The 15,372-nt window shown below is 43.7% G+C and overlaps 1 protein-coding gene across 1 annotated transcript in view; it reads right to left on the bottom strand.

Annotated features, from left to right (window-relative positions):
- Nucleotides 1–410: 410 nt before the first annotated feature.
- Nucleotides 411–15,372, bottom strand: part of pcid2 (PCI domain containing 2) — a 63,513-nt gene continuing 48,551 nt past the window's right edge. Inside the window, exons 9-15 of the mRNA XM_068040117.1 lie at nt 15,239–15,314; nt 13,032–13,173; nt 12,661–12,761; nt 12,207–12,280; nt 6,554–6,679; nt 6,297–6,420; nt 411–783 (exon numbers count right to left, since the gene is read on the bottom strand). Of these exons, the coding sequence (XP_067896218.1) occupies nt 694–783; nt 6,297–6,420; nt 6,554–6,679; nt 12,207–12,280; nt 12,661–12,761; nt 13,032–13,173; nt 15,239–15,314 (733 nt within the window). The 3' untranslated portion in view covers nt 411–693. The remainder of the gene's footprint in view (nt 784–6,296; nt 6,421–6,553; nt 6,680–12,206; nt 12,281–12,660; nt 12,762–13,031; nt 13,174–15,238; nt 15,315–15,372) is intronic.

The raw sequence follows: 15,372 nt of genomic DNA on the forward strand, positions 1-15,372 counted from the left end.
CAATAATCAACCGGGTTGGATTTGTCCAGTTTTTTGTGGACAGGACATACCCAGGCAATTTTCTACATTGTTCGGTAGATGCCAGTGTTGTAGCTGTACTGAAACGTTAACTGTTTCTCTTTTAACAGATGCTGCCTGATGTGCTGAGTATTTCCAGCATTTTCTGTTCTTATTTCAGAAGAGGCAAGTTTAGCAGAGGTTATACACTATATTTTGTATAGAATTTATTTTCTGGTTTGGGCAGGTGTGGGGTGTTTGAGGGTAAGCTGACCCAGCAAAATTTCAATTGTTGGTAGGTTGTGTGTTCCACTTTGAAGCATTTTAGATGAGGTAAAAGTTACTAATGGGGTGACAGCATAATCTAAATCCCTGGGTTTCTGCATCAGAGATAAATAAACAGCACACTTCAATAAAAAGAATAGTTTGTATTTATTACAAGAACGGTGCCACTTAAATTCAAGGTAACAAAATATACCTTACAATACATTTGCATCTTTAATGAGAAATACAAAATTACACTGAGAAGATCAGAGGAAATACTTCAAACAGTGGCAGGGAATCCTTACTGGAATGCAGGTCAGATTATCGTTAGCTTTACATATGATCCTTGGTAAGGAGGCTATCAGCCACCACCACGTGTGTGTCCTTGGATTGATGTGGGGAGGCAATACATGAATCTTCAACCTTGACTGGTTAACACACTGAGGACAGTGGTGGGAAAGGGTTCTGTTTACTGACAACAAGCTTCTGATGCTGGTGAGAGATGTAACCCTTGATGTGTCCCTACAAAACAAACAGTGAACGTGACTACACACAAAAGCTCCTCTATACCATTTAACAAAAAGACTTACGTATTTAATGATCTCACATTATCCCAAAGTGCTTCACTGCCAATGAAATACATTTTGAAGTAATGTCACTGCTGTACTGTAGGAAATGCTGCAGCCAATTTGTGCACAGCAAGCTCCCACAAATAGCAATGCTGGTTAGCAGACACTCTAGTTTTAGTGAGGGATAAATACTGGCCAGAACTCCCTTGCTCTTCTTCCAACTAGTCCTATGGGATCACTTACATATACTTGAGAATTCAGGCAGGGCTTCAGTTCATCATCTCGTCTAAAAGACAGCATCTCTGACAATGCAGCACTGAGGGAGGGTCAGTCAGTCTAGATTCTATGCTAAAGTTTCTGAAGTGGGAATCCAGGCGCCAGCGCCACCTTCTGACTCACAGGTGAGTGCGACCCACTGAGCCATGGCTGACATCAGTTGTTAACATCCTTAAAGTTATATTATGTCAGACAGTCAACCCGTCATAATGACCCCTTCACCCACCATAAAGCTAGTTCAGTAACCTCTTCAAAACAGCAGGGATCAGGCAACCTGGTCACTCACACACTACAAAATCGCACCAGCTAAGCCCTTCCTCTGTCAATTAACAGACAAATATTGAAAATGCTATCATAAACTCTGGCAATTTTAAAGACACAATCACACTCTAAATTACAAATAATTTGTCAATTACAAAGCAGGACTTTAAATTACAGCTAGCTTCTATCATCAGGCAAGTACAGCAACTAATGGCACCCTTATTAAAAAAATCCACCAACACCAACTATGTGGAATTCAACTCATCAATCACACTCCATCCACAGTCCATGCCTGATTACTGGGCCCATCATTCTTTTTCCTCCTTCCCCTTTGCAATTTCTCCTCTACCAACTTCCACCTTTTGTACTCAGTCCTTTCCCACCATGCTCCCAACCCCAGAACAGGGAGGTCAACTGACGTTCGTCATACTGGAAGCATCCAAGTATAAGGGAGGGTGCAATAGCCACCAGACCCAGGTCGAAAGGATGTCAAGGGTACCTGTGTGTTAACTTGAGTCATCAACAACAACAACTTATATTTATATAGCGCCTTTAATGTACTAAAATGTCCCAAGGCGCATCATAGGAGCATTACAAAACAAAGTATGACACTAAGTCACATAAGGAGCTATTAGGTCAGATGAGCAAAAGAGGAAGTAGGTTTTAAGGAGTGTCTTTAAGGGGGAAAGTGAGGTGGAGAGGTATAGGGAGGGTATTCCAGAGCTTAGGGCCAAGGCAACTAACTGAAGGCATGGTCACCAATGATGGAGCAATTAAAATCAGGGATGAACAAGAGGCCAGAATTAGAGGAGCGCAGATATCTGTGAGGGTTGTGGGGCTGGAGGAGATTAGAGATAGGGAGGGATTTGAAAACAAGGATGAGAATTTTCAAATCAAGATGTCGCTTGATCAGGAGCCAATTTAGGGCAGCAAGCACAGGGGTGATAGGGCAATGGGACTTGGCGTGAGTTAAGATATGATAGAATTCTTCATCAAGATGGAGAGTGATGTAGTTGATTCTGAGACTAGGGTCCTGAATCTTAATAAAGGAAACTACGAAGGTATGAGGCGCGAGTTGGCCATGACAAATTGGGAAACGTTACTTCAAGGGATGAAAGTGGATAGGCAATGGCAAACATTCAAAGAGCACATGGATGAACTGCAACAATTATTTATCCCTGTCTGGCACAAAAGTAGAACGGGAAAGGTAGCCAAACCATGACTTACAAGGGAAATTAGAGACTGTATTAGATCCAAGGAAGAGGCATATAAATTTGCCAGGAAAAAGAACAGACCTGAGGATTGGGAGCAGTTTCGAATTCAGCAAAGGAGGACCAAGGGATGGATTAAAAAGGGGAAAATAGAGTACTAGAGCAAGATAGCGAGGAACATAAAAACTGACTAAAAGTTTCTATAGCCATGTGAAGAGAAAAAGATTAGTGAAGACAAATGTAAGTCCCTTATAGTCAGAAACAGGGGAATTTATTATGGGGAGTAAAGAAATGACTGACCAACTAAATGCATACTTTGGTTCTGTCTTCACAAAGGAGGACACAAATATCATACCAGAAATGTTGGGGAACACAGGGCTTAGTGAGAGAGAGGAACTGAAGGAAATCAGTATTAGTAGAGAAATGGTGTTGGGGAAATTGATGGGATTGAAGGCCGATAAATCCCCAGGGCCTGATGGTCTGCATCCCAGAGTACTTAAGGAAGTGGCCCTAGAAATAATGGATGCATTGGTGGTCATCTCCCAAGATTCTATAGACTGTGGAACAATTCCTACAGATTGGAGGGTCACTAATGTAACCCCACTATTTAAAAAGGGAGGTAGAGAGAAAGCAGAGAATTATAGACCAGTCAGCCTGACGTCGGTAGTGGGGAAAATTCTAGGGTCCATTATCAAAGATTTTATAGCACAGCACTTGGAGAACAGTGGTAGAATTGGGCAGAGTCAGCATGGATTTACGAAAGGGAAATCATGCTTGACAAATCTACTAGAATTCTTCGAGGATGTAACTAGTAGAGTTGATGAGGGGGAGCCAGTGGATGTGGTTTATTTGGACTTTCGGAAGGCTTTCAACAAAGTCCCACATACGAGATTAGCGTGTAAAATTAAAGCGCATGGGATTGGGGGTAGTGTATTGCGATGGATAGAAAATTGGTTGACGGACAGAAAACAAAGAGTAGGGATAAATTGGTCTTTTTCTGAACGGCAGGCAGTGTCTAGCGGGGTACCGCTAGGACCCCAGATATTCACAATATACATTAATGACTTAGATGAAGGAACTAAATGTAATATCTCCAAATTTGCTGATGACACAAAACTGGGTGGGAGGGTGAGTTGTGAGGAGGATGCAGAGAGGCTTCAGGGTGATTTGGACAAGTTGAGTGAGGGGGCTAATGCATGGCAGTTGCAGTACAATGTAGATAAATGTGAGGTTATCCACTTTGGTAGCAAAACCAGGAAGGCAGATTATCTGAACGGCTATAAACTGAGCGAGACCTGGGCGTTCTCGTACACCAGTCGATGAAGGTAAGCATGCAGGTGCAACAGGCGGTAAAAAAGGCAAATGGTATGTTGGCCTTCATAGCAAGAGGATTCAAGTACAGGAGCAAGGATGTCTTGCTGCAATTATACAGGGCCTTGGTGAGGCCACACCTGGAATATTGTGTGCAGTTTTGGTCTCCTTATCTGAGGAAGGATGTTCTTGCTATTGAGGGAGTGCAGCAAAGGTTTACCAGACTGATTCCTGAGATGGTGGGACTGACGAATGAGGAGAGATTGAGTTGGTTAGGATTATATTCGCTGGAATTCAGAAGAGTGAGCAGGGATCTCATAGAAACCTATAAAATTCTAACAGGACTTGACAGTGTAGATGCAGGAAGGATGTTCCCGATGGTGGGGGAGTCCAGAACCAGGGGTCATAGTCTAAGGATACGGGGTAAACCTTTCAGGACTGAGATGAGGAGAAATTTCTTCACCCAGAGAGTGGTGAGCCTGTGGAATTCGCTACCACAGAAAGCAGTTGAGGCCAAAACATTGCATGTTTTCAAGAAGGAGTTAGATATAGCTCTTGGTCTGAAGGGATCAAAGGGTATGGGGGGAACGCGGGAACAGGTTACTGAGTTGGATGATCAGCCATGATCATAATTAATGCGGAGCAGGCTCGAAGGGCTGAATGGCCTACTCCTGCTCCTATTTTTTTTTTGGATGACCTCAAGTTTACAGAGAGGAGAATGTGGGAGACCTGCCAGGGGTGCACTGGAATAGTCAAGTCCAGAGGTAACAAAGGCACGAATAAGGGTTTCAGCAGCAGATGAGCTGAGACAGGGACAAAGTCAGGTGATGTTACGGCGATGGAAATAGGTGGTCTTAGAGTTGGCGCAAATATAAGGTCGGGAGCTCATCTCGGGGTGAAATGTGACACCAAGGTTACGATCAGACGGCTTAATGTCAGACTGTTGCCAGGGAGAGGAATGGAGTTGGTAGCTAGCGAACAGGGTTTGGAGTGGGGAATCATGGCCGGAATTTTACACCTCCCCAGCGGGTTGGATGGTGGCGTGGGGGTGGCGTAAAATTGAGCCACAGACTCCAGGAGGCCTACCTGCCGCGCTTCCACCTCCGGTCAAATTTACTGCGTCGGACAGGGGGTGGGGGACGGCCTGCCCGAGGCCAATCAAGACCCTTAAGTGGCCAGTTAAGGACCCTCGCCCGCCTCCAAGGGTATTTTACCCGCGGCAAGTGGGTGTGCTGGGGACGTGAAAGGCCGCCCAGCGATAGCTGCCGTCCTTTCCACGCCCCGGGGGTGGGGGGGGGGGGGGGGGGGGGGTGCATGGCAGTCGGGCACAGGGTGCCCAATTGAGGGCTGCCCCCCAACTCCCAACCCATCCCCCCCCTCTCCCAAATGACCAGGGAAGGACCGATCCCACTGGTGAGGCATGCCCCTATTTACCTTCCCTCCTTAATCCATGGTGGCGGCTGGGCTGCAGCCACCGCTCCCAGTGGCACTGCTGGGACGAAGAGCTGCCGGCCTGCTGACTGACCAGCAGCTCACCGAGGCGGGACCTCCTCCCTCAAGTGGGTGGAAGTCCCGCCTCGAGACAATTGAAGCCCGGGGACCCATAAAATACGGGACAGATCCCCGGGCTAGCCGGAAGCGGGTTCACCAACGACTTTCACGTCGGAGTCCGGCTCTCATCCATCCACCATAAAATTCCGGCCAATGGCTTCAGTCTTCCCAATATTTAATTGGAGGAAATTTCTGTTCATCCAAACTGGATGTCGGATAAGCAGTCTGATAGCTTAGCAACAGTGAAGGAGTCGAGAGAAGTGGTTGTGAGGTAGGGCTGAGTGCAATCAGCATACATGTGAAAACTAATGCTCTGCTTTCGGATGATGTCGCTGAGGGGCAGTATGTAGATGAGAAATAGGACGGGGCTAAGGATAGATCCTTGGGGGACACCAGAGATAACAGTGCAGGAGAAAGAGAACCATTTCAAGTGATTCTCAGGCTATGATAAGATAGATAAGAATGGAACCAGGTGAGAGCAGTTGCACCCAGCTGGATGACAGTGGAGAGGCTGGTGTGGTCAAACACTGATTGGACTTCAAAACTGTGATGCTGGTAAGGGAACGATCAAATCTTTTCTTTTATCAACTGCTAAATACATTAATATTTGTATTGTTTGGAAGACAAGGTGTTGCAATTAACAGTCTTTTAAATCATATACAGCACAGCCATTCGGCTCATCATGCCTCTGCTGGCTCTTTAAACGAGCTATCCAATTAGTCTTACTCCCTCTGTTCATTTAATGTACTTTTCTAAAATCTGACAATATTAATTCTGACATTTGTAATCTATATTTCCCTCAAATTGAAAACTTGGAGTCAAACCAAATAGAATATTATGATGATCTAACACATACCATGTAGATGAGGTTTGCTAAAATACACTGGACTTCATCAATATCAACATCCTCTACTTGCATGAAATTAAGCGCAACCAGGAAAGCATCGAGTGGCAGCTGGTGTGTCTTGAGCAATAAATACCTGGAAGAACAGAGTGAAGTTAATCAGGAAGCAGTGTGATTATTCACACAAAGATCATTGCCCTATAAAACTGCATAACACATACTGACAGCAAATGAAGTGCCAATACAATGAAGACATGCTCTGCACTTACACTTTCTTGAAAAGGTTTCTGTATGTGATGATTTTCAGTTTTTCAAGTATTAGAAAGATTCCACAGCGAATGAAGAACGCCTCATGTTTCGCCAAAGCTTCATTCAGGAGCAGAAGGTTCCCTTCACTAATTAAACAAAAAATAAGGACAAGAAGACTGCACTCCAAAACTGGGCCCAATCAAACCTTTACCCAACCCATACTCTGGGCTATCTCCAACCAGTAACAGCAATCAGGTCCCTTATTGCCTTGACATTTGTTTGGAGTGGGCGTGGGGTTACTATTTGTCCACAATGACAACTGTGATAATAAGAGTATGTGTTTATATGGCATCATTAACACAGAAAGTACTCAAGGGACTTTAAAGGGAGGACAGGAGAACAAAAACAAACAGGAATAGGGAACACAATGGATGGCAAGTAATGGATGGTGATTAGGAAAGGCGATGAACAGTTTGGTCATAAAGGTCAGGTTAAAAAAGGTTCTAAATGTAAAGTGAGGCCAGGTAAAATGGCCCTCATCCAAGTCATAAATGACATCCCAGGTGGCTGACCCTTGTAAAAAAGCCCTCCTCATCCTTCTCGACCTGTTTGCAGCCTTTGACATAGTTGATCACACCATTCTTCTCCAACTCCTCTCCTTCCTTGCTCAGCTGGGTAGGATTGCCCTCAGCTGATTCCATTCCTATCTATCCAGTTGTAAGCCAGAGAATCTCCTGCAATGGCTTCTCTTCCCACTCATGCATCATTAACACTGAAGACCCCAAGCATCCCCACACCCACTATTTCTCATCTACATGCTGCCTCTCGCGATATCGTCCAAAAACTCAAAGTCAGGTTCCATATGTACACTAATGATGTCAACCTCTACCTCGCCATTACCTCTCTTGACCCCTCCAGTGCCTCTGAGTTGTCATGTTGCTTGGCTTACATCCAGTATTGAATAAGCAGGAAGTTATTCCAATTAAATATTGGGAAGACTGAAGCCAATGATTTCAGTCCCACAAACACTGCTCCTTAGTCACTGACTCCATCCCTCTGCCTGGCAATTGTCTGAGGCTGAACCAGACTATCCCCATTATGGCATTCATTTTGACTGAGCTGAACCTCTGACTACAAATCCTTTCCATCACCAAGACAGCCTCCTTCTACCTCCATAACATTGCCCATCTCTGCCCTGCCTCAGCTCATCTGCTGCTGAAACCCACAGCCATGTCTATGTTACCTCTAGACTTGACTATTCCAACAGTCTTCTGGCCAGCCTCCCACCTTGCACCCTCCATAAACTTGAGTTCATCTAAAATTCTGTTGCCTGTATCCTAACTTGCACCAGGTCCCATTCACCAATCACCTCTTTGTTCACTGAACTACATTGGTTCCCACTCCAGCAATGCCTCGATCAAAGTCTCATCAGATAATTCAAATCCCTCCATGGCCTCACCCCTCCCTATCTCTGTAACCTCCTCCAGCCTTACAACCCTCCTAAATTTCTGCACTCCTTCAATATCTGGCCTCTAGTACATCCCCAATTTTCATTGCTGCACCATTAGCAGCTATGCCTTCAGCTGCCAAGGCCCTAAGCTCTGGAATTCTTATTGCTAAACCTTTTGCCTCCCTACATGTCTCTTCTTTTTTAAGACAATCCTTAAAACCTACCTCTTTGATCAAGCTTTTTGGTCATCTGTTTCAATAACATGCTGTGCCTCAGTGCCAAATTTTGTTTGATAAAGTTCCTGCGAACCAACCTGGGGTGCTTTGCTATATTAAAGGTGCTATATAAATGGATAAGCAAATACTGCAGATGCTGAAATTCCAAAATAAAAACAGAAACAAACAGAAAATGCTGGAAATACTCAGCAGGTCTGGCAGTATATATAAGAGAGAGAGAGAAACAGAGTTAATGTCTCAGGTCAGTGATTTTTCAGCAGAACTGACAAAAGTTAGAAATGTAATAAGTTTACAGCAAGTGAAAGAGGCGGTGGGGGTGAGGGCAGGTGGGAATAACAACAAAAGGGAAGCTGTGTTATAAGATGAAGGGCAAGAGAGATTAAATAATAAAAAGGTTTCATGGTGCAAGGCCACAGTGAGTCGTAATGGGACAAGTGAAGAAATAAAAGATGTATTCAGAGGCAGTGTGAATGACAGGATCCTGGTAAGCTGCCATCAGAAAGCAACAATAAGGGAAAAGAAACAAGCAGGAAAAAAAAGCCAAACCAGCAAAAAAAACAAAATGGGCGAAGAGGTTACAATCTAAAATTGTTGAAACTCAGTGCAGCCGAAAGATGAGGTACTGTTTGAGCTTGCATTGAGCCTCAGTAGAACAATGTAGGAGGTCAAGGACAGAGAGATCAGAGTGGGTGCAAGGTGGAGAATTAAAATGACAGGTGACTGGAAGCTCGGGGCTGGAGGAGGTTATAGAGATAGGGAGGGGCGAGGCCATGGAGGGATTTGAATTATATGAAGAGACTTTGATCGAGGCATTGCTGGAGTGGGAAGCAATGTAGTTCAGTGAACAATGGGGTGATTGGTGAATGGGACCTGGTTCACATTAGGATACAGGCAACAGAATTTTAGACTGGAGAATTTTAGCTTGCAGACTGGACGGAGGTGTTCTGCAAAGCAGTCACCCAATCTGCGTTTGGTCTTCCCAATGTAGAGGAGGCCACATAAAATGCAAGTAGTTGTTTTTGAGAAGTGAAGGAATTTAGAGAGGAGTTCCAGAGATTGTACCACGCTAAAGGCTGTGGAGAAATCGAGAACAAAGAGCAATATCAGCATCTTAAGAGCATGTAATTTGTAACTTTGGCTAGGGCAGTCTCAGTGTTATGAGCAGGGCAGAAACCGGACTGGAGAGTATGTTGAAATACGAGTTGTAAGACAGATGGGCACAGAAATAGGAACTATGAGGATCTTAGCAAAGAAAGTAATGTTAAAAATGGGATTCAAGTTCAAGAGGGCCTACAGGTTAACAGTCGGTTATATTGAGAAGAGTAATGATATTGGAGGTTTTGAAAGGGAGAGGGATTGTCCCTGAGGAAAGGGAGCCATTAACAATGTTGGCTGGTTTTGGGGCCAGGAGGGATAGTTAAACGGTCAAAAGCTCAATGGGAGAAGGAATAAAGGAGCAGGAGATGGGTTTCATGAAAAAGATGGGCTTGGGGGGAATGGGAGAGAAACTGCAATGACATGGCATTAGGGCTTCAGTGAGTTGGAGACTGGGAGTAGGGCCAGAGAGGAATGGGAGCAAGTAGCAGAGGCGGCTGTATGATCTCAAACTTAGAGGTGAAGAATTCTATCAGTTCTTTCATTTTATTAGGGTGCAGGGATGGGGAAATGGTTTTGAGGAGGGCATTGCGATACAGAAAAGAACCTATCAGTTGCCCTCGCCCTCCAAATGATCCCAGATTAGTAGATTGTTTAGGCTGAGGTGAGCCAGGCTCATGGTTGATCCAGATCTAGCAGTGGCGAGGCACTCTCAGCCAATGCTGCACTACTGACTATTGAGGCAGATTCTGCAGCACTGTTTAAAAAATAAACTATAAAAATAATACATGCTGGTGCATGAATTTGACAGGTTAAGGAGAGGACAATTTATTTTATTTATTTAGAGATACAGCACTGAAACAGGCCCTTCGGCCCACCGAGTCTGTGCCGACCAACAACCACCCATTTTATACTAACCCTACAGTAATCCCATATTCCCTACCATCTACCTACACTAGGGGCAATTTACAATGGCCAATTTACCTATCACCTGCAAGTCTTTGGCTGTGGGAGGAAACCGGAGCACCCGGTGAAAACCCACGTGATCACAGGGAGAACTTGCAAACTCCGCACAGACTGTACCCAGAATCGAACCCGGGTCCCTGGAGCTGTGAGGCTGCGGTGCTAACCACTGCGCCACAATTAGGAAAGTTAATGTGGAGCTGCAGGATTGGTGCATGAGGGAAGGGGCACTGGAGAGAGTTTTGAAACAAGAGTTGGCTACCCTGAAGGGACAGTCTTCACCTGAACAGAAATGGCAGCAATCTCTCTGCAGAGAAGATTAATAGGGCAGTAAGGAGGATTTAAACTAATATGGCAAGGGGCATGGAAAGTCTATGTTTGAGAATAAAGAGGGAGAGCAGGATTAATAAAGCTATTGAGATAGGGGCATGAGGCTTCACTAAAACAAATATGGAGGAAATATTCTAGAAAAGATAGGAAAAGAAAGAGGCTTTGAGGGATAAAAACAATGTTTGTGGAAGGGGCAAGGGATATCAAAAGGGGGTAAGTGAGAAAACTAGGAAAAAGAACTAGGGTTAATGATGCAAACAATTGGAGTCAGGATTGATTGATATTTATGTAAATGCACAAAACAAAACTGAAGAGTTGAAGCATTAACAACTAAGGAGGGATACAATGTAGGAGCTTTAATGGAAACGTGGCACAGACTCAGACAGGACAGGCTACTTAATATCCCCGGCTAAAGAGTTTTCAAGAGATGGGGAAGGGGAATGGGGCGGTATGGCTGTGTGAGTGAAGGATTCGATCACAGCTCTAGAACATTAGGATTCCCTGCGGTTTTGTTAAAACACAATCCATATGGATAGGTTTAAGGAAGAGGAAGGGAAATGGTATAATTCTCGGTGTACATTACAGGACAGAGGGACGGATTTGTAGACCGCTCAGACAGATACGCAAGTTAATAATATAGGATGATTGGTCTACTCCTGGTCCTTTCAACTATCAAACCTGTTCCTTCACTCAATTCGATCATGGCTGTGCTGTATCTTAATTCCATCTACCTGCCTTGGTAACCTTCAATACCTTTACATAACAAAAGTCTATCAATCGAAGTTTGGAATTTTCAGTGGATTCCCAGTCTCAACAACTTTTTGGGGAGAATGTTCCAGATTTCCACTACCCCGTGTGTGAAGAACTGCTTTCTGACATCACCCCTGAATGGCTTAATTTTAATTTTAAGGTTATGCCCCCTTGTTCCGGACTCCCTCACCAGAGGAAATAGTTCCTCTCTATGTAACCTATCAAATCCTTTAATCATCTTAAACACCTCATTACATCATACCTTAATCTTCTATATACAATGGGATATAAGCCTAGTCTAAGCCATCTGTCCTCGTAATTTAACCCTTTTAGCCAGATATCATTCTGGTGAATCTGCACTGCACCCGCTCCAAGGTTAATATATCATTCCTGGGACACAGTGCTCAGAACTGTACTCTAAATGGATAGTAACTGGGGCTTTGTATAACTGTGACATAACTTCTGCTTTGTACTAGTGTATTTGGCAACAATACTAACATTCCTGGTTAGGGAGTGCACTTAATATTGAAACTACTCTTCCTCACACTAACTTTAATGTTCCTATTTCAAAGCAAACTAGTGGTTATAACTGTCATGAGATAAGCCTGATTTCTATATCAAAACCCACATCAGACCCTAGACTAGATAACTTGAGTGCTGAACAATACTGACAGTCAACTTCCAGGTCAGCAGGTCCTTAACATTAACTAAAGTTTGTCAGTGAATCACTGAACTAATTGAGGAATCATTCTCCAGCACATTACCAGTTAGTATTAAATGTAAAGATTTTCTTCACAAATCTTATAAATTATGTAAAGTAAAAAAACCATGTCTCCATAAAATTCATACCCAACAGCCTTGGTGACATCAGAAAACTGCAAAAGGTCATATTTTCGTAACAGCTGGACTGTTGGCATGTGGCCCTGTAAAATAAATGTATTGTGTTAAAGGAAAAAAAAGAAATAGAAAATGAATAAGAAATGAAATTATATGAGTGATAAATATTGGGCTGGACACTGAGACAACTCCACTGCTCTTCTTTGAATTGTACCATGAGATCTTTTACACTGATCTGAAATGGGCCTTGTTTTAATGCCTTATCCAAAAAGCAGCCCTTCACTACTGCATTGGACTCTAGATTATGTGCTCACGCCTCTGGTGTGTGGCTGGAAAACAGAATGCAGTGTCAAAAAACTGCAATCACAACATTCGGTATCAATGTTTTTTCAACTGTTATTGCCTCCTAAAATGTAAATGCCTAGTTACTTAGTTTTATTATTGCTACATAATGTGGCTTACTTACAAGAAGCATCTTCACAGGTAGCAGGTAGATCAAAATCATCCGCTTGTTTTTCTGGCTGGACCTGTGGCAATGCTGAAACGCAAATGACAGATATTCTTCGGCTGCAAAGAGGAGGATAGAGGTCATCTTTTTAAAATATCATCGCTCTGGTCCATATGTACTGTCTGGACATAACAATGTACAAGGTTTAAGCTCCCTGCATATTTTATGTGTTCTCTCTTTTTACATACTTTACACAACGAATGAGATGTTAAGTATACAATAAGTAGACACAATTCTGTTTTTCAGCAGAACATTCCGACATGCCTCTAACAGTACAAAACAGATATAATAATAAGCCTGCCCTGTACCTGGTGATAATAATGCCTCACCTTGCTTAAAATCACTGTCAAACATAGCTTTTCTCCCAACGTAGTACTTGTAAGTCACCCTTTGTGCCATGCTGTATTCATCCTTTAAACTGGAGCTGTCAATTGCTCTGATTAAGGGCTTACACAGATGGAGTTTATTGATCTGTTGGAAAATGATTAAAATACCAAATATGATTTTTTAGTACACTCCAAACAATCCAGTTCTATTCCTATTTATTTATGCTCCATTATGTGTGGGAGAGGGTCGAAGGCAGTAAAGTAAAATACACAGAACATGATGTTAACCTGTTGCACATGTGCCTGCCACTATTTTTACAGCACTACTGGAACTATTAGATAACTAAGCCAGGACGTGACAGACTTAGACAGAGACCGAGGGTAATGTATCTAAGCTTGCTGACGACACAAAGCTAGATGGGAATGGAAGCTGTGAGGAGGAAACAAAGAGGCTGCAAATAGATATAGACAGGTTAAGTGAGTGGGCAACAAGGTGGCAGATGGAGTGTAATGTGGGTAAGTGCGAGGTTATTCACTTTGGTAGTAAGAATAGAAAAATAGAATTTTTTGAAAAGACGTGAAACTTGTAAATGTTGATGTTCAGAGGGACGCGATGTACTTGTACAAGGAACACAGAAAGTGTGCATGCAGGGACAGCAAGCAATTAAGGCGGCAAATTGCATGTTGGTCTTTATTGCAAGGGGATTGGAGTGCAAGAATAAAAAAGTCTTGTTACAATTGTGCAGAGCTTTGGTGAGACCACACCTGGAGTACTATGCGCAGTTTTGGTCTCCATATTTAAGGAAGGATATACTAGCACTGGAGGCGGTACAGTAGATTGATCCCTGGGATGAGGGCTGTCCTATGATGAGAGGCTGAGTAAATTGGGTCTATATTCTCTGGAGTTTACAAGAATGAGAGGTGATCGCATTGAAACATACAAGGTTCTGAAGGGCTTGAAAGGGTAGACACTGAGAGGTTGCTTCCCTTGGCTGGGGAATCTAGAACATGGGGGTAAAGTCTCTGGATAAGGGGCTGATCATTTAGGACTGAGATGAGGAGAAATTTCTTCACTCAAAGGGTAGTGAATCTTAGGAACCCGAGATGGTTGAGTATATTTAAGGCTGAGGAAAACAGATTTTCAGTCTCTCAGGGAATCAAGGGATATGGTGAATCAGGCATAAAGTGGAGTTGAAGCCAAAGATCAGCCATGATCGTACTGAATGGCGGAGCAGGTTCGATGGGCCGTATTGTCTACACCTGCTCTTAGGTTCTTATACAGTCAACATCAATGTGTGCAAGGTACTAACCAGAAAAGGGAGTAAGTGTTGAATGGGTTATTGTGGATCAACCTATGAGACCTGCCAGCACAGTACTTGACTAAGTGAACAAGACAAACAAGTAAACATGGAACTGCCAAGCAACACGTGGACTAACATAGCATAAAGCAATGTGAGGAACTGGTCCATGCACGGGCCATTTTGTCTACTCCTGCTCCTATTTCTTGTGTTCTTGTATGACAGTTCACTTCCCACTAAGGCATTGGACTTGATATTAACTCCAATCGTATACAGGTGGGAGGTTAACAACTTAAATATGGGGAATGTGTCCCAACCCACCACACAGATATAGTAGTGCCCAGAGTGTCTCACCGGAGGTGGATGCTTCATTAACATATTTAAATGAGGCTCCTAAAGGACAATTAGGATCCCGAAAAATCACCACTATTGCACAGGTTTCCCCAGAGGTTGGGAAACTTGGCAATGACGGGGAAACTGAAGCTGCCAGCTCCACAGGTAAATGCCTTTTCCAGCACTCCTTGTGGGCCAGCAGGAGCAGCAGCGGGCCCCCAGTCCCTCAAAGACGACTTCAACCTCCCCTTCCTGCGACCTCCCCTTCCAGCCCCAATGGCTGATCTCTTCCAATCTACCTCCTTTCCCCCCCCACCCCCTGTCCTTAACCCAAGAATCCCTGGCTGCTGGTTTCCTCACCCAGCTGCCAATCAAGCTGTCAATTTGACCAGCTGCCGGGCAGGAAACAGAACAAAGGAATGGTAAGGAGATCCTGCTTTTGTGAAGGCCCTGACCAATCTGTTCCCAGTTTTTCTGGGTTCTTCGGCTATCTTCAACACTTCTTACCTCCCTGCTCATATTGAGGCTATTGAATGAATGCTGGTTGTACAGTTACAGAACTGTAAATACTTTTCTTACCTTAAAGTATATTTTGAACAGCTGATTGATGAGAAACAGCATTCCCCACTTCTTTGAGCCATCGATTCCAGCACGGCTATTTTCAGAAGCAATGATAAAATTTAGTAAAACTATCATTAAAAAAAAAAAATCAG

This window comes from Heterodontus francisci, chromosome 10, assembly GCF_036365525.1.
Source record: "Heterodontus francisci isolate sHetFra1 chromosome 10, sHetFra1.hap1, whole genome shotgun sequence".
NCBI classification, from domain to species: Eukaryota; Metazoa; Chordata; class Chondrichthyes; order Heterodontiformes; family Heterodontidae; genus Heterodontus; species Heterodontus francisci.